Source organism: Procambarus clarkii, chromosome 36, assembly GCF_040958095.1.
Source record: "Procambarus clarkii isolate CNS0578487 chromosome 36, FALCON_Pclarkii_2.0, whole genome shotgun sequence".
Lineage (NCBI taxonomy): Eukaryota > Metazoa > Arthropoda > Malacostraca > Decapoda > Cambaridae > Procambarus > Procambarus clarkii.
The window spans coordinates 9,013,006-9,032,982 of record NC_091185.1 but is presented as its reverse complement, the minus strand read 5'-3'; the positions used below and the strand labels follow the sequence as shown (position 1 = coordinate 9,032,982).

Below are 19,977 nucleotides of genomic sequence, written 5' to 3'. Positions count from 1 at the left end.
ATGGGTATCTGGTAGTTAAACGATTTGGCAAGTCGTATTCTGGGGATAATTAGGATTAAGGACCTGCCCAAAATGTTCCGAGAACCACATAAAATGCATGTTCAGGGTTTAGTTCGAGATGTGGCTAGGTTTGCTCCGGGAGTTGCCCCTTCCAATTTGGGCACAAAGGCAGTTGAACCTCTCGGCTCCCCAGAGACTTCTCGGTCTTATGAGTTGGCCTCTTCTTTCAAAGCCTATCTCCTGGACATCGCTCACCTGTCCCAAGTAGTGGGCATAGATGATGGGAAGGTCCCGGGGCCATCAGCTGTAGCTTCCAAAACTCTTGAGATGGGAGGTCAAGTCAGAACTTGGCACACAAGTCCCTTTTGACCCTTCGTGATTCTTTGCGTCTTCTGCAGGGAATCTTCTGTTGTAAGGAAGAGGGGGGTTGATATCACCTCCCCTCTGAATGAGTTGGATTTGAATGCTGCTTCCCCCCAGGAATTACTTCCGGGTGCCTTTGGGCCCTCCATGGTCATCCGTCCGGAGGTTCCTTTCCAATCCGGTTCTCCCTTCGGAGACAAAGGCAACCCCCGCAAGGCTTGCCACAAGGCATGGAACAAAAGTCAGGGCAGACTGACCAGGCTTTGCCACAGAAACAAGAAGAGGACAGAGCAGGAATGAAAAAGAGGGTAGAAAGACAAGCCACCACCTTCATTAATCCACAGGAGGTAGATATTTTATAAAAGAATGTGCACAATATTGTACCTATAAGCATTATAAATCAATAGAAATCATAATATTATTTTAAGTTAAAACACTGAAGCCAAACAATGAATATAATGGGAATGACATGCCTATCAGACTGGAAAAAAGAGTATACTGGCACTGGAGTCTAAATAGCATTTAGAACTAGTGAAACTGGGAAAAATTAGTGGTTAATGGGAAGATGCTAATTGATATTAAACTATTACCTGTTGGCACTATCATCAAGCGTTCGCTCCATCCACTGGGTTGCTGCAGTGTTGAGGGAATTGGAAGGCAAAGCAATGAGGAGGCGTGCCAAGGCACAACAGCGTTCACTGCGCATGGGATTGCGCTTATATGGCATGGCACTAGATCCAATCTGACTGCTTTCAAATGGCTCTTCTATCTCCTTCATATTAGCCAAGAGCCGTATATCAGTGCAAATCTGACAAACAAAAATAATTCAGCTTTTTTAGGGAGAGTGGGTGGGAGGGGTCTAATAATGATGAAGCTAAAAAACCAGCGTTGAATGTAATGAAACGCCATTTTCTGGGTGAGTCCCGGAGGCTCCCCGGAGCTATCCCAGGCTGATATGCTAATGTCAGACTTTGGCATCAGTCATGTGTATGGAGTTCTTAGGCCTACCGGGGACCACGGCCAGAACCGGGCCCCCTCAGAGAGGCAAGGGGAGCAATGGCCTATAGAAGCCCCCGTGTAGTTGGAAGCATTCTATGTCTGCCATCGACCGGAACAGGCACCCAGAAAGGTAAGCGCCCCAAAACAAACCCCTATTCTGGTTAAAATTGCTACCTAAAACCGAACTAGTGGATAGAACTCCCCAACCGAAAACAAGCAAACTAGTGTGACGTCACACACTGCCGCGCCGCTGTCTGCGCAGCTCCCCCCTCCCCGGGAGGGGGAAGGGGGAGCCCCAGACCCCCCGCGCCGGCTACCCACACCTCAGTTCTTGAGGCTGGATGTCAAAAATGCGAAAAACCGCCGACCGGAGGGAGGGAGGGATGCCGGGGAGCCTCCGGGACTCACCCAGAAAATGGCGTTTCATTACATTCAACGCTGGTTTTCTGGGGGGAGCCCCGTCGGCTCCCCGGAGCTAACTACCCACAGACAGAAAAAGAGGGACTTACCCGGGAGGCGGTCGTCGCTCACCCCTCAACTCGAAGCCGAGACAACTGGCTGCAACCGCCGACCCAAAGCAACACAGGCCCGACGAGGCCCAGGGACATTCACAAGGTAACGAGCAGCCAGGACCTTGTTCGACCGCCAAAATCCCCGCGCCCGAATATCAGACCAAGACATATTCCCAAAGACGGCAGCAAGAGCCGCGAACTTACGAACGTCATGGGCACGGGGATAGACCGCAGGCTGGCTGGACCTAATTAACCCTGCGGACGACCTGAGAGACCCGAACCCGCGAACAGGGAAGAAGGGAAACCGGATCAACCCACAGCGCATCCATGGACACAGAAGCTGTGGCGCGCAAATAACGGCGAAGCGCCGCAACCGGACACAAAACATGATGCACCCCCGGCCTGACCAACCAAGCATCAACCACCCATGAACCCCTTCGGAACGCAGCAGTCTCATTCTTTGCCAGAAAAAAAGGAGACGGCTGCAAACGAACAAAACTATCACCACGACCAAAAGAGCAGAAACCCCTGCGCCGGAGGAGAGCATGAAGCTCCCCTACCCGACCCCCAGAGGCCAAAGCCAACAAGAAAAGTGCCTTGGAAAAACAATCCTGGACCGAAGGGGCCACAACGAAACGAGGAGATGAAAGGAAAGCAAGCACTCTGTCTAAAGACCAGGACGGCTCAGGCGACGCATGAGCAGGCCGGAGGTGAAACAATGCACGAGACAGCTTGCGAAACGGCGCAGACGTAACATCGATACCGAAAGCAAGCTGAAGCGGCTCCGCCAGCGCCGCACGATACGAAGCGACAGTGTTAGGCATAAGATGACGGTCCTGAAACAACCACGAGAGGAAGGACAAGACAAAGAGCTAACACGACGAAGACGCAAAAAGAAACGGAAGGACCGCCAGGAAACTTCATACTGCCGCCGAGAAGCCCTCAGGTGGGACACCAACAAGGAGGCCACCTGATCACCATAAAGATGATGATAGACTCGAGTCAAAAAAACTATACGCGAAGACTCGAGGAGAAGATCGAACCAGCTACGTGACGTACCGGCCCGATCTGCTGAAAGAGGCGGAGCCGCGGGAAAACCCTCGGGTTCGGACACCGAGCAACCAGCGCCTGAAACCAAGGCTGGGCCGGCCACCAAGGGGCCAGAAGGACAACTCTCTCCCGGTAAGTCTCTAAGCGAGTCAGGACCTGGAGCAACAGCCGAACCGGGGGAAAGAGGTACAGGAACCCCCACCTCGACCAGTCGAGCCGAAAGGCATCGACCCCGACGGCCTCGCAATCGGGGAAGGGCGCCGCATAAACGGGAAGACGCCGCGACCACGCCGACGCGAAGAGGTCCACTTCGGGGCGCCCGAATGTCTGGCAAAGCCAACGGAAGGACTCGTCGTCGACCGTCCACTCCGTGGAGAGGGGAACGAAGCGAGACAGGGCGTCGGCCAAGACGTTGGACACGCCCCGTACGTGAACCGCCAGGAGAGCCAAACCCCGAGAACTCAGCAGACGAGTCACCCGAAGCGACCAACCCCAAAGAGACAAGGACCGCATCGAACCCCCGCGGTTCAGGCAATGAACCACCGGAGAGCAGTCCGAATGGAGCCGAATCGTCGATCCGCGGGCCACCCGAATCCTACCCAGAGCAAACCACACTGCCGCGAACTCCCGCACCGTACTGTGAGCTCGACGGAAGGACGGATCCCAACGCCCCTGGCCGGCCTGGTGAGCACTGGTCATAAAACCCCAGCCGAGAGACGACGCATCCGTGTACACATCGAGTGAGGGCTCGGGTAGGCGCCAAGGCACTGAACCCCGAAAAACCCGAAAAACCCGAAGAGGAAGCCGGTGACGCAGCAACCGACGCAAGTCCCCCGGGGGTCGAACTCTGCGATCGCGAGAGAGGCGGAAGGGGGAACCCCGAAGGAACCAGAACAGCCGTCGAAGCCAAACCCGACCCGGCGGGTAGACCACCATCGCGAGTTCAGGCTCCCGCACAGCCCCTCGAGCAACCGCCGGGTGACCCGAGGGCCCTCCAGAAACAGACGAAGGCGGGACCGCAGCCGCAGGAGAGACTCCGGAGGGAGAGACAAGGAGGCGGTGCGAGAGTCCCACACGAGACCCAGCCAAGTCCGAACCTGAGAGGGAACCAGATGGGACTTCCTCCAGTACACCAAGAACCCGAACCCGGCGAGCTGGGAAAGAACCAAATCCCTGGCTAGCAAGCAAGCGGACTGGCTGGGAGCCCAAACCAGCCAGTCGTCGAGGTAGGCCAACACCCGAACACCTAGGAGACGCAAACGAGCCACCACAACCCGTGTAAGGCGTGTGAACACGCGAGGTGCCAGGTTCAACCCGAACGGGAGACAACGAAAGCGGTAACTCAGACGCACCACTACAAAACCGAGCCAGTCCCTGAACCGCGGATGAATCGGGACATGCCAATAAGCGTCCCGGAGGTCCAGGGACACCATCCAAGCTCCCGGCTCCAAGAGGAGCCGAACCTGAGACAGCGTAGTCATCCGAAAGGAGGGGCAATGAACCCAGGGGTTCAGACGGGACAAGTCCAGAATGAACCGCAAGTCCGCGCAGTCCCGTTTCGGAACCGGAAACAGACGGGAAATCCATCTGAGGGACGACGTCGTTTCGACGACGCCCGAGCGTACCCACTCCAAGACGACTCGACAGAGCGCAGGGGAAGAAGCCTGCCCTGCCAGCCCCGACCCCCCAAAGGGGGGAGGGGCCACCCAACGCCACCGCAGGCCGCGAGACACGACCCGAAAGGCCCACGAATCGTGGGACCAGGCGCGGGCGAACAGCGCAAGCCGCCCCCCCATCGCCCCGTCAAGGGGGCAAACCGCTTCCCGCAAAATCGGCGTGAACAGCTTCAACAAGGCAGCCGACGAACGCGCAGCCGAGGACAAGGTGCCGGACCCCGGGACGAACCCAAGCGTCCCCACATCCTCCACGAGCCAATCCGAAGACAGCTCCAGGAGGGAAAAGAACCGCAAGGCCGAATACAAAAGGCCCCGAGCGCGCAAGTCCTCCGCCACGAGCGCCGCCGAAAGGGAGGGAACCTGCACATGGAGCTGAATAACGCCCACATCGCGGGGAAGGGCAGGGGCAAACAAGCACTCATTCAGGTACTCAAGTTCACCCCCCAGGAAAACCTGAAGCACAGTGGAAGCTTCCCGCCACTCCAGCGTGCGGGAACGACAGAAGGAATGCCAGGAATCCAGACCAAACAAGGGGCAGTCTGCTAGCCAGGACGACTCCGGAACCTCGTAACGGAGCCAGAAAGGGAACGAAGTCCCAAACCTGAACGTGGACGGATCCATTTCCGAGGCATAATCCGGGTCACGCAGGAGGTAAGCTGCAAAGGCCGCTCGCACCACACCAGGTTGGATGCGATAAGCCGAAAACCTCCGGAAGGACGGAACCGACGTACCCGGGGGAACACGGAACCGAACCCGGGGAAGGGCCGACACCAAATCCAACTCGTACGCAGAGGGGGGGGAAAGAAAACCCCACTCCTTGTAACAATAAGCCCCGCTCAGTGGGAAGAAAAACCCAGGCGGGGTCCAGCGGGGCCCAAGGCCCCCAAGTCAGCCCCTCCCCAGCCTCGAGGTCCGTCACCACAGGACCCGAGGCCGAGTCCTCTCCCCAAGCCCCGACCCCACAAGACAAGGACGGAGCAGCCGAAAAAGCTGGAGGAAGGGGGGCCCACTGGTCAGACCCTGAAGCTTCAGCCGGGAGACAAGACTCGAATGCCTCTGCCGTCCCCCCGGAAGGGGCAACCCTCGAAGCTGCCCTTGTCTCGAGATCAAGTAACCCCTGCTCCGACCCCGAAACCCTCAGACGCTTCGGGGCCGGAAGCAGGGGCGGGGGACCAGAACGAACAGAAGGGGAAGGACGAGGAGGTGCGGACTGAACCAGGATCGAAGCGACCCCCACCCCCAAGTCCGGGTCTCGAAAAGCAAAGCGGGGCAGCCCTGGGGCATCCGGGGAAGCAACCAACCGAGCGCGTTGCAACAGACGAAACCTAGACTGCAACGCACGTGCCGCCTGTACCCGAATAGAATCATCAGAGGATTGGGTAAATTGAGTCACAAGCAAGCAGCAACACTCACAGGACTCAGGGTCGAAAGTATCACCGACCCAACAGGCAGCGTGGCAGAGGCAAAAACAATGAGGGTCACCCTGAGACAAGGGGACCGAGCAACCCTCAAACTCGCACACAGCGAGTGGGGACTCCGGGGTCACATCCATCGGACCCACGCGCCCCCTAGGGGATTCCCAGGGTCCTGAGCGTTTACTTTAAGAGGACTCGCGCTCAGGTAGTCCCAGGCAGGGTGCTGCAAACCGGCGCCCAAAACTACCAAGCAAACTTCTAAAGCTGAACCCCAGGGACGTGTACACTCACGGGGACCTAGCAGGGGACGCCACCGAGGAGAACAGTGGAAGGGCAAAAACAAACTGAATAAAATGACAGAACCCCCCACCAGGCAAAAACAAAAAGAAAAACTAAACCCCGCAAGAGGACAGCGAACCCCAAGGAACAGAGCCGGCCGCGATGTCGGGAAATACAAGCTGAGCAGCACCCTGCGCCCCTACCAGTGCAAACTGCCTCTTACCTGCCGGTAACAAGGGAGAACAGAACACCCAAGAGCCCAACAGGCGGCCGAAAAACCGAAAGGGAAAACGGACCAGCAGAGGCAGACCCCGAGGAGCCTGTGGAAGGTGGCCCCAAGCCCCAAGGGCAGTACTTACAGGGCACCTAGGGAAGGCAGCCCAAGGCGCATGCAGCCCGAGTACTGAAGATAACTCCTGGCTCTCGCACCCACAAAACTAACACCACACACAAAGCACAGTGCAGAAGCGACACCGGAGCCAGAGCACACAAGCATCGCCAATAGCATCAGCCTCAAGAACTGAGGTGTGGGTAGCCGGCGCGGGGGGTCTGGGGCTCCCCCTTCCCCCTCCCGGGGAGGGGAGAGCTGCGCAGACAGCGGCGCGGCAGTGTGTGACGTCACACTAGTTTGCTTGTTTTCGGTTGGGGAGTTCTATCCACTAGTTCGGTTTTAGGTAGCAATTTTAACCAGAATAGGGGTTTGTTTTGGGGCGCTTACCTTTCTGGGTGCCTGTTCCGGTCGATGGCAGACATAGAATGCTTCCAACTACACGGGGGCTTCTATAGCCCATTGCTCCCCTTGCCTCTCTGAGGGGGCCCGGTTCTGGCCGTGGTCCCCGGTAGGCCTAAGAACTCCATACACATGACTGATGCCAAAGTCTGACATTAGCATATCAGCCTGGGATAGCTCCGGGGAGCCGACGGGGCTCCCCCCAGAAAACTAGCGTTGAATGTAATGAAACACCATTTTCTGGGTGAGCCCCGGAGGTTCCCTGGAGCTATTATACTAATATACGCAATATTAGACTGGGGCATCAGTCAATTGGAGTTCAGCCTACCAAGGACCATGAGGCAGAACCTGGCCCCTCAGACGGGTACAGGGAGCAATGGCCTATGGAAACCCCCATGTGTTTGGGAGCATTCCGTGTCTGCCATCGACCAGGGTTAGGCACCCAGAAAGGTAGGCATAACGAAACAGACCCCACTTGGTAAGGAAATTGCAACCGAAGACCAAACAGAGAAGCAGAAGTCCCCCAACCCAAATAAACAAGCAATCACCATACACCACCGTTGCACCACTTGTTTATTATTATAAAAAAGGAGGATTATTTAATACGGGTGGTACACTCACAAGAGGACACAGGTGGAAGCTAAGTACCCAAATGAGCCACAGACACATTAGAAAGAACTTTTTCAGTGTTAGAGTAATTAGTAAATGGAATCCACTAGGAAGTGATGTGGTGGAGGCTGACTTTATACAGTTTCAAATGTAGACAAGATGGAGCTTGAGAAGCTCAGGAATCTGTACTAGGAATAGGAAAATATTGGAGGGGTGACAGGTAAGCTTCTATCATGGATGAAAAATTTTCTGATAGAAAAATGAGGGCAGTAATCAGAGGCAATGTATCGGAATGGAGAAATGTCACAAGTGGAGTACCACAGGGTTCAGTTCTTGCACCAGTGATGTTTATTGTCTACATAAATGATCTACCAGTTGGTATACAGAATTATATGAACATGTTTGCTGATGATGCTAAGATAATAGGAAGGATAAGAAATTTAGATGATTGTCATGCCCTTCAAGAAGACCTGGACAAAATAAGTATATGGAGCACCACTTGGCAAATGGAATTTAATGTTAATAAATGTCATGTTATGGAATGTGGAATAGGAGAACATAGACCCCACACAACCTATATATTATGTGAGAAATCTTTAAAGAATTCTGATAAAGAAAGAGATCTAGGGGTGGTTCTAGATAGAAAACTATCACCTAAGGACCACATAAATAATATTGTGCAAGGAGCCTATGCTATGCTTCCTAACTTCAGAATTGCATTTAAATACATGGATGGCGATATACTAAAGAAATTGTTCATGACTTTTGTTAGGCCAAAGCTAGAATATGCAGCTGTTGTGTGGTGCCCATATCCTAAGAAGCACATCAACAAACTGGAAAAGGTGCAAAGACATGCTACTAAGTGGCTCCCAGAACTGAAGGGCAAGAGTTACGAGGAGAGGTTAGAAGCATTAAACATGCCAAAATTAGAAGACAGAAGAAAAAGAGGTGATATGATCACTACGTACAAAATAGTAACAGGAATTGATAAAATCGACAGGGAAGATTTCCTGAGACCTGGCACTTCAAGAACAAGAGGTCATAGATTTAAACTAGCTAAACACAGATGCCAAAGAAATATAAGAAAATTCACCTTCACAAATACAATAGAGTGGTAGACGGTTGGAACAAGTTAAGTGAGAAGGTGGTGGAGGCCAAGACCGTCAGTAGTTTCAAAGCGTTATATGACAAAGAGTGCTGGGAAGACGGGACACCACGAGCGTAGCTCTCATCCTGTAACTACACTTAGGTACTTACCACTAGATTGACAGTTGAGGGTGGGACCAAAGAGCAAAAGTTCAACCCCAGCTAGCACATCTAGGTGAGTACTTGTCTGTGCAGCCCTCCCCTCTCCAGACCCCCCCCCCCCCGTGCCGGCTATTCACCTCCAGTTTGGAGGCTGAGCATCAAAACAAAACAGAAACTGCTGACCAGAGGGAGGGAGGGTGCCGGGAAGCCTCCAGGGCTCACCCAGAAAATGGCATTTCATTACATTCAACACTGGTTTCCTATGGCAAACCTCTCTGGCTCTCTGGAGCTACCTCACCAAAGACAAGTAAAAGAGGGGGACTTACAATAGAGGCGGCCTCCACACACTCATCAACTCTAAAAGTCGAGACAACTGGCTGCAACCTGCGACCCAAAGTCACACATGAACTACCTGGACTAGGAATACTGACCAGATAACGGGTGGCCAGGACCCTGTTCGACCTCCAAAACCCCTACGCCCAAATGTCAGCCCAAGACATGTGTCAAACATGTCAGCCAATGCAGCAAACTTACAAATATCATGGGCACGAGGGTAGACCGCAGGTAAGCTAGACTTAATAACCCAGCGAATGACCTGGAAAACCTGAACCCTGGTAAAGGGAACGAGGAAAATCGTATCAACACAAAGCACGTACCCAGCCACAGAAGCCGAGGAGCGCAGATAACGATAAAGCGCCACAACACATGATGCAACCCCGACCTGACCAAACAAGTACCAATGACCCCAAGGGCCCCTCCGGAAAGCCGCTATTTTGTTCTTTGCCAGAAAAGAAAGCAACGGCTATAAACAAGCAAACAGACCACCAGGTCCGAAAAAGCAGAAACCCCTGCGCCAGAGGAGGGCATGAAGCTCACCAACCTGACCCCCTGAGGCCAATGCCAACAGAAACAGAGCTTTGGAAAAACAATCTTGAACTCCTCCAAATGTACTCACTAGAAAGAAGACGAGAGAGATATCAAATAATATACACATGGAAGATACTGGAGGGCCAAATACCAAATCTACACAGTAAAATAACGTACTGGAGTGAACGATATGAAAGAAAATGCAGAATAGAACCAGTGAAGAGCAGGGGTGCCATAGGCACAATCGGAGAACACTGTATAAACATCAGAGGTCCACGGTTGTTCAATGTCCTCCCAGCGAGCATAGAAATATTGCCGGAACAACCGTGGACATCTTCAAGAGGAAACTAGATATATTCCTCCAAGGAGTGTCGGACCAACCGGGCTGTGGTAGGTATGTGGGCCTGCGGGCCGCTCCAAGCAACAGCCTAGTGGACCAAACTCTCACAAGTCAAGCCGGGCTTGGGGAGTAGAAGAACTCCCAGAACCCCATCAACTAGGTATCAACCAGGTAACTGAAGGGGCAACCACAAACTGAGGAGAAAAGAAAGCACCCGGTCCAAGGACCAGGATTGCTCAGGTGGTGCATGAGCAGGTGAAACAAGGCATGAGAAAGCTTGCAAAATGGGGCCGAAGTGATATCCACCCCGAATGCAAGTTTAAGCGGCTCTGCCAGCGCCGCACGATAAGAGGTGACAGTATTGGGCATCATATGACAGTCCTAAAAAGCCAAGAAAGAATGGACAATACAACCATATCAGAAATAGAAGAAAACCTACGAAGACAGAAAATGGCGAAAAGAACACCAGGAAACTTCATACTGTCACCGAGACGAAGCTCGCAGGTGGGACTTGGTGGTGGTGGCTCGCAGGTGGTGGCTTAAAGAAGCCACCTGATCACCATACAAGTGGTGATAAACCTGCATAAAAAAAAACAGACGCGAAGAGAGCAGGAGTAGACTGAACCAGCTGTGTACCAGACCGGTCCGATCTGCTGAAAATGCACTGGGTTAGGACACTGCACAAGCAGTGCCTGAAACCAAGGCTGAGCTGGCCACCAAGGGGAAGTCAGAAGGACGAATGGAGGAGTCGGTGTCGACTGTCCATTCGGTGGACAGGGGAATGAACCATGAGAGTCCATCTCAGGATAAGAACAGAGTCAAACCCTGAGAAGCCAGCAGATGAATCATTAAGCAACCAGCCCCAAAGAGCCAATGACCGAACAGAACCCCCGCAGTTCACACAATGAAACGCCAGAGAGCAGTCCGAATGGAGCCGAATCGTGGATTACCGAGCAACAGCCAAACTGCTGCAAACTCCCGCACCGTGTTGTGAACCCGACAGAAGAACAGAGCCCACTGCCTCTGACCGGCCTGGTGAGAACTGGTCACAAATCCCGAGCCAAGAGACGAGGCATCTGTGAACACATCGAGCGAGCGCTCGGGTAGGCATAAAAGCACTGAACCCCCAAAACCCCAAAGAGGAAGTCAGTGACGTAACAACTGATGCAATCCCCTCTTCCCCCTCCTAGGGAGGGAGGAGCTGCGCAGACAGCAGCGCGGCGACATGTGACGTCACACTAGTTTGCTTGTTTTCTATTGGGGGGTTCTATCCACTAGTTCGGCTTTTGGTAGCAATTTTAACCTGAATAGGGGTATGTTTTGGGGCGCTTACCTTTCTAGGTGCCTGATCCTGTTGATGGCAGACATCGAATGCTTCCAACCACACGGGTTTCTAGAGCCATTACTCCCCTTGAACTCTAAGGGATCCCGGTTCTGGCCGTGGTCCCCGGTAGGCCTAAGAACTCCATACACATGACTGATGCCAAAGTCTGACATTAGCATATCAGCCTGGGATAACTCCGGGGAGCCGACGGGGCTCCCCCAGAACAGGGGAATAATACAGAATAATTAAAACAAGAAATATACAGAAATTCATATGCACTTCACATGCAAAACTTTACAGTGGAATTTATTATACTTCGGCTGAAGATGATTAGTTTCTACTTATATTGATGAGTTGTATAGCTGGAAAGGAAAACCCACTGTCATCATATAATTAAGATGCTTCTCCATTAAAATTACTAACCTTATGAACAGTTGCCCCTAGTGAAGCCAAGACGTTCAAACATTCTACATCCACCTTACGGGTATACGTTTGTCCACAAACTGGATATACCTTCTCAAATCCTGCCATCTGAGTTACCAATTCATCAAGCTTCTTGACCTTCTCATTATCACCTGTAGTAAATACATGCAACTTTTATTAGAATTACTGTATTTAAATGCACAAAGAAATCACATGTGATTTATTTTCTTACTGCAATTTTATTTATTGTTATCTTTATTATTGTAAATATGGTCACTTCCTGCAACTACCGGTATATAACATTAAAATATTAACACTTAAAATGGCCATATGTTGGCCTCCATGTTGATATAGTGCAATGTTGTCGTCTCATGATGATTTATGTTTTGTGTCAATGCTTGAATACCAATGTTGCTCTCAATCTTGTCTCCCAGCAGTCACGGTAGGCCACAAAATGCTTTGAAATCAAATGCACTTCAGATTTTAGTCTCTTGTCAACATATGAGGGTTATAGTACTTACCAATATAAAGATCTGCAATATATATATATATATATATACATATATATATATTGTGACGATAATCTCCTTCAAGAGATTGAGCCTGCTCTTCCCTCCACAAATACGTCGATACAGAGCACCACTTGGTTTCCGAACCCCTTGGGGACGAGACCCGTCGGTTAACATGTAAGTTCGTATACGAGAAATAGAAGGGGAAAAAATAAACTAGAAATGTAAAAAGAAATTTTTCCGAAAAAACTCTAGGGAAAAAATTGACAGGTTCATAGCGTAAATGCGACTGTGTTTTGTTTGTACTCACCAATAAGTGAAGTCCTGATCCGCTTTATAAAAGTCCTTAATTGTTCCTAACTGATTATTAAGACGTCTGGCAAACATCCTCTGGATGTTTCCTGCCAGCCTGCCTGCCAGCCTGCAGGAACATCCTGCCAGCCTACAGGAACGTCCTGCCAGCTTGCCTGCCAGCCTGCAGGAACATCCTGCCAGCCTGCCTGCCAGCTTGCCTGCCAGCCTGCAGGAACATCCTGCCAGCCTGCCTGCCAGCTTGCCTGCCAGCCTGCAGGCACATCCTGCCAGCCTGCCTGCCAGCTTGCCTGCCAGCCTGCAGGCACATCCTGCCAGCCTGCCTGCCAGCTTGCCTGCCAGCCTGCAGGAACATCCTGCCAGCCTGCCTGCCAGCCTGCCTGCCAGCTTGCCTGCCAGCCTGCAGGAACATCCTGCCAGCTTGCCTGCCAGCTTGCAGGCACATCCTGCCAGCCCGTAGGCACATCCTGCCAGCCTGCAGGCACATCCTGCCAACCTGCAGGCACATCCTGCCAGCCTGCAGGCACATCCTGCCAGCCTGCAGGCACATCCTGCCTAAAATATACGATGATGTACTGTACATTTAAAAAACAAATCTGGGTCACAGGTCTGTGGAGTGTGGTTAGGCTTACGGAGTCAGCTGGTCCCTCCCCCACCACCGATACACCTCCCCCTCTCCCCCCACCCCAAACCCATACACACACACACACACTCAAAGGTCACGTGGTTCATGGTTCACTTCAACACCCATATATCGTTTCCTGCCTGCCTGCCTCCTTCCCAGCCTGCAAGCCTGCCTGCCTGCCTGCCTGCCTGCCTCCTTCCCAGCCTGCAAGCCTGTCTGCCTGCCTGCCTCCTTCCCAGCCTGCAAGCCTGCCTGCCTCCTTCCCAGCCTGCAAGCCTGCCTGCCTGAATGCCTACCTGCCTGCCTGAATGCCTACCTGCCTGCCTGAATGCCTACCTGCCTGCCTCCTTCCCAGCCTGCAAGCCTGCCTGCCTGAATGCCTACCTGCCTGCCTCCTTCCCAGCCTGCAAGCCTGCCTGCCTGCCTGCCTGCCTCCTTCCCAGCCTGCAAGCCTGCCTGCCTGCCTGCCTCCTTCCCAGCCTGAGAGCCTGCCTGCCTGCCTGCCTGCCTGCCTGCCTCCTTCCCAGCCTGCAAGCCTGCCTGCCTGCCTGCCTCCTTTCCAGCCTGCCTGCCTGCCTGCCTCCTTCCCAGCCTGCAAGCCTGCCTGCCTGCCTCCTTCCCAGCCTGCAAACCTGCCTGCCTGCCTGCCTCCTTCCCAGCCTGCAAGCCTGCCTGCCTGCCTGCCTCCTTCCCAGCCTGCAAGCTTGCCTGCCTGCCTGCCTCCTTCCCAGCCTGCAAGCCTGCCTGCCTGCCTGCCTCCATCCCAGCCTGCAAGCCTGCCTGCCTGCCTGCCTCCTTCCCAGCCTGCAAGCCTGCCTGCCTGCCTGCCTGCCTGCCTCCTTCCCAGCCTGCAAGCCTGCCTGCCTGCCTGCCTCCTTCCCAGCCTGCAAGCCTGCCTGCCTGCTTGCCTCCTTCCCAGCCTGCAAGCCTGCCTGCCTGCCTGCCTCCTTCCCAGCCTGCCTGCCTGCCTCCTTCCCATCCTGCAAGCCTGCCTGCCTGCCTGCCTCCTTCCCAGCCTGCAAGCCTGCCTGCCTCCTTCCCAGCCTGCAAGCATGCCTGCCTGCCTGCCTGCCTCCTTCCCAGCCTGCAAGCCTGCCTGCCTCCTTCCCAGCCTGCAAGCCTGCCTGCCTGCCTGCCTCCTTCCCAGCCTGCAAGCCTGCCTGCCTGCCTGCCTGCCTCCTTCCCAGCCTGCAAGCCTGCCTGCCTGCCTGCCTCCTTCCCAGCCTGCCAGCCTGCTTCCTTCCCAGCCTGCCAGCCTGCTTCCTTTCCAGCCAGCCTGCCTCCCTCCCTGCCATCATGCTAACGGGTAGTGTGTGTTAGGCTTATCTTCGGGAATGAGCCGGTCTCACCCCCACCACCAACAAACCACCCGCCCCCCTACATCCCATCTCTCAAGGTCACGCGGTTCAACCGCGTGACTACCACTCACTCCCTGCCTGCCAGCCTGCCTGCAAGCTAGCCTGCCTGCCTGCCTGCCTGCCTGTGCCTGCCTGCCTGTGCCTGCCTGCCTGTGCCTGCCAGCCTGCCTTTCCCTCCCTAATTCTCACTACTTCCATCCCTTCCTGCCTACCTCCTAGCATCTCTCCCTACCTCCCCCTCCCTCTTAGCATCTCTCCCTACCTCCCCCTCCCTCTTAGCATCTCTCCCTACCTCCCCCTCCCTCTTAGCATCTCTCCCTACCTCCTAACATCTCTCCCTACCTCCCCCTCCCTCTTAGCATCTCTCCCTACCTCCTAACATCTCTCCCTACCTCCCCCTCCCTCTTAGCATCTCTCCCTACCTCCTAACATCTCTCCCTACCTCCCCCTCCCTCTTAGCATCTCTCCCTACCTCCTAACATCTCTCCCTACCTCCTAACATCTCTCCCTACCTCCCCCTCCCTCTTAGCATCTCTCCCTACCTCCTAACATCTCTCCCTACCTCCTAGCATCTCTCTCTCCCCCTCTCTCACTGATTCTCCCCCCCCTCATTCATACTGCCTCCCACCTAAGCTCCATCGTCCATCCACCCACCAGTCAGCCATCACTGACGCAATGCGTGCATTTGGAGCCAACATGGTGCACAGATGTTTCTTGATTGTGCAGATATGTAAAACAAAAGCACAGAATGAACATTCCAGCCTTATGGCAATTCAAAATAATAGGAATAATAGGCCGTGAATCTGTGAAGTCACAGCGGGCAAACTGGACCATCTCCCACCCACCACCACAAGCCGGCGTGACGCTTGGTGGACCCCTTCCTACCCGAACTTTGTTCGGGTAGCATGACTCCCCAACCCCAATCGGGAAACTGGAAGTTTCGGATAACTAAAGTTCGGAAACCAAGTGGTGCTCTGTACATCTATATAAAACTACTATGGAAGAAATGTCCAACAATGACAACAACACCAGCAAGGTTTGCCAGAGCGCAAAACGTATGCAGCCAGGGACACCTGCTCAGACTCAAACCGCCAAACTACCTGTCTTGCTGCCGGCTCCTCGCTGATTGGTCGCCGGTCTGGCTGCAACTGCACTCGCCCACCATACTACTTGATGTCTGGGGCCGCCACGACCTCAGTCCTCAGAATATTCAGTGCTTTCTCACAGTTAACACTTCTCCCTGCTAGACGTAAGCTTTGGCGTACGTGTACTAAGAGAGGTGATAGCTTAAAGCCAATATTCCCGCACCTCTCATTTTTTTGTATATTGCACTTCTTGTTATTTTGCTCACTTGTCTTAACGTAACTTTTCATTGTGTCATTTAATTATTCTTATTATTTTGATTGATTGATTTTATTATACGAATTTGTTTGTCCATTTTATTCATGTTTTGTTTATTTAACGTAATTAAAATTCCATTGTTAAAATTTACTTGTGTTTTGTGTGTCTTCTCCTTACCTTACCACAGACGAAGTTCCAGATTTTCTATTTTTTTTAATACTATGTGACGAGGCCATACCCCTAGCTTTGAACAGCCGAACACCAACGCGTTACCGTCACATATTATATGGGGGCCTGTCCTAGGAGCTTCACTCAGGTACTGGTGCCAAGTGGTAATTAATGGTAAGCGTATTTAACTTTGTTAACGTAGCTTTTACTATTTTTCATATTCAATTTCATTTTTTATATGGTGCGGTGTATTGTGCATTACGAGAGTAACATATAGTGAAGGTGAGACAATTTTGGATTACGTGGTGACTGTAGGCCGCAGTCATACTCTTAATTGGTCATCTCTCCCTCCGTGTTATTACTTGTGTTTACCATCTTTGTCCCTTGGATATTTCTCATTTTTGACAGATCATCATATTGGTACCCTGGTACTGTGGTCTGCCCCGGGTCAAGAGTACCCAATCTTCTGCAATCTGACTGTAGGAGGACAAAGAGGGCCATAGTTCCTCTAGCTCGAACTTTAGTTGCTGAATTGGGACCTCAGCAGCAGTTCTCGTCACCAGTTGACACCTCGCACCCCTACACGTCAGTCAGAGATGATGATACATACAACGGTAGGGAATTAGCTTACTTTTTCAGAGCACAAAAGTTCGCTAATTCTGTAAGTATCATATTAAATTCAGTAGGAAAAACTTGCTTTATGTCCTATAGAGACTTGGCAAGGTATGCCTACATCCTTGGACTACCAATTTTACTTTTGAGGCAATTTACTGTTTCATTTGTTTTCGAAACTCTGTTTCATTTGTTAGTAGGATTTTCTTGCCCTTATCCTCTTACATGAGTACCGGGTACAAGATTTCCTGCGCCCTTGATTTAATTTAATCATTTAACATCTTTTACTTAACTTTAATTGTTAAAGATCTCACAGGATAGGTACCAGTTGCCACGTTGTCCTGTTTCTGACATTCACTATTGAATATTCGTGTACCTTTATTTGCTAATTTCACCATGTTTCGTCTCCAAGCTTTCCGTGCAAATCCAGCAGGTGAAATAGGGACTTTAAGTCGTGCCAAGAGGACTGAATTACAAACTCTTGCACATGAGTATCAACTAGAAGTTCCCTACCAAGCCAACAAAAATGACCTACACAACCTGTTGCTGGATTACTATTTAGAGCAAGGTAAGATAGACTCTGAAACTCATGAAACTTACTATATTGCAGATAAAACTGACTTGGCAACGATGAAACTCAAACTAGAGCTGGCCAAGATTGAACGCGAGCAGCAAAGAGAAGCAGCTGCCATAAGAAGGGAAGAACACGAACGTGAGGCTGCTTTGAGGAGAGACGAACACGAACGTGAGGTCGCATTACTCCGTGAACGTGAACGAGTACAGCTTGAAACACTCCAGGAGCGGGAACGCGTACAGCTTGAAACCAAACAACGCGAGTTGGAGATGCAACGCGAACATGACAAGCAACAAGCGACTCTGGCTCTAGAGTGTCGTCAACGAGAAATCGCCTTGGAAACTTCACACTTCACTCAGCGCCAACAAGCTACTGCCAATCTTCCCGTCAGTTTTAATATATCACATGCAAGTAAGTTAATGCCATCCTTTGTAGAAGCAGAAGTTGATGTGTTCTTTACCACCTTTGAAACCCTTGCTAATCAACTCAGTTGGCCTGTCGACCAATGGGCCACACTTCTCAGAGTCCATCTTACAGGTAGAGCTGCAGTCACACTCAGTACTCTGGCGTCTGAGAATGACTACCCGACTCTGAAACAAGCAGTGTTGGACGCCTACCTCCTCTCTACTGAAAGTTATAGAAGGAAATTCCGTGACCACCTGAAGGCAAGTACCACTACCTTCCTTGAGTTTGCTAACACGAAACGGAGGTATTTCATGAAATGGCTGGAAGCAGCACATGTCTCTACTTTTACAGAACTCGTCAACCTGATGCTTGTTGAAGAATTCTTGAGACGTGTGCCGCCTCCTGTCCGCCTCTACTTAGCAGATAAAGAAGAAACCGACTACCTGAAGTGTGCTAAGTCGGCTGACACTTACAGCCTCATCCACCGGCTGACACCCGAACCATCCTCCAGTAAGAAGTCGTGGTACAGTTACGAGAAAGTGAGCCCCGATCAAGCTGGTTCACAACTGTACTGCAAGTATTGTAGACTCTATGGACATACCATAGACAAGTGTGGTAAGTCTCAATACAAGGGAACCACTGACCAACAAAAACCCAAACCAACTCCTCCTAAGTCCGGTAAGCCTGTGATGAATGTTGGTGTTAATGTTAATGATCTTTCTCTTTTCAGTAACCACCTGTATACTGGAACTGTCTCTGCCAACGGTTCAAATCCGGAGGGACGTTTCAAATTGAAGATCTTGAGGGACACAGCGGCTCTTCAATCGATCATCTTGAAGTCGGCTGTGCCCAACATCGTCTACACCGGAGAAACTGTCTTCATCACTGACCTCACTGCTACCACTCCATACCCTCTCGCCCGAGTCCACCTGGATTGTCCCTACGTGAACGGAGAAGTCCAAGTCGCCGTCAGGGAAAAGCCTTTTCCCATGCCTGGAGTGCAACTTCTCCTAGGCAACGACTTGGCAGAAGACCTGCAACCGACCAACCTGATCGTCATGGACAAACCCCAGGTGTGTAACTCTGTGCCAAGTAACCCTATTCTAGAGTATGTTCCAGTAGAGGTTCAAGAGAGTGATGAAGTTTCTCCTCCGGTTCTCGTGACCACCCGTGCACAAGCCGCACGTCCACAGCCAGCTGACTCTACTGCTACCGCTGTCCCTCAAGACCCTCAGAAACTACCCCCGCATCTGACCAAGTTGGAGTTCCGTAAGTTGCAGAGGGAAGATCTTACTTTAACACCATTGTTTTTCCAGGCTGAGACTCAACCCGACAGTATTCCTGGGTTCTTCCTAGAGAACGACTTGCTCTACCGCAGATATAGACCCAGTAAACTGAAGGAGGAGGACGATTGGGCCAACATCGACCAACTTGTGATTCCTACCAGCCTGCGGCCCACTATTCTACACCTGGCCCACGGAGCACTCTCCCACTACGGCTTCAACAAGACTTACCATGGAATTCGTCAAGACTACTACTGGCCAGGTATGGTAAATAGCGTCAAACAGTACGTAAAACAGTGTCATACATGTCAGATGGCAGGCAAACCGAACATCTCCATTCCCAGAGCGCCACTGATTCCCATACAGGTGCCTGCGGAACCTTTCCACAGACTCATAATAGACTGTGTTGGTCCTTTACCTCGGACCAGTTCGGGTAACGCCTACATCCTAACCATCCTGTGTCCTACCACCAGATTTCCCATAGCAGTTCCAGTGAAGAACATCACGGCTGCTACGGTTATAAAACATCTATTGAAGATCTTCACTCAATACGGATTTCCCAGGGAGATTCAGAGCGACTGTGGTACCAACTTCACCAGTGATCTCTTCAAAAGGACACTGGAGGAGTTCAACATCAAACAGGTATTGTCCAGCCCCTATCATCCTGCTTCACAGGGTTCTCTTGAACGTAGTCATCAGACTATCAAAGCACTCTTGAAAAAGTTTTGTAGTGAAACCTCTAAGGATTGGGATAAGCAGATTGACCTTATAATGTGTATTTACAGAAGTCTCCCCAATGAGTCCCTAGGAGTATCTCCTTATGAGATGCTCTACGGCCGTAAGTGCCGTACTCCCCTTAAGGCTTTCAAAGACTCTCTCCGAGATGCCACCTTCAGTGAGCATCAGAATGTGCCCCAGTTTCTTCAAAACCTTCAACACATTCTAGAGAGAGTCC

General features: G+C 51.8%; 1 protein-coding gene across 1 annotated transcript in view; it reads right to left on the bottom strand.

The window, feature by feature from the left end:
* The window catches only part of Adsl (adenylosuccinate lyase), a 134,340-nt gene that overhangs the window by 42,313 nt on the left and 72,050 nt on the right, over positions 1–19,977 (bottom strand). Inside the window, exons 5-6 of the mRNA XM_045739091.2 lie at positions 11,836–11,987; positions 954–1,171 (exon numbers count right to left, since the gene is read on the bottom strand). Of these exons, the coding sequence (XP_045595047.2) occupies positions 954–1,171; positions 11,836–11,987 (370 nt within the window). The remainder of the gene's footprint in view (positions 1–953; positions 1,172–11,835; positions 11,988–19,977) is intronic.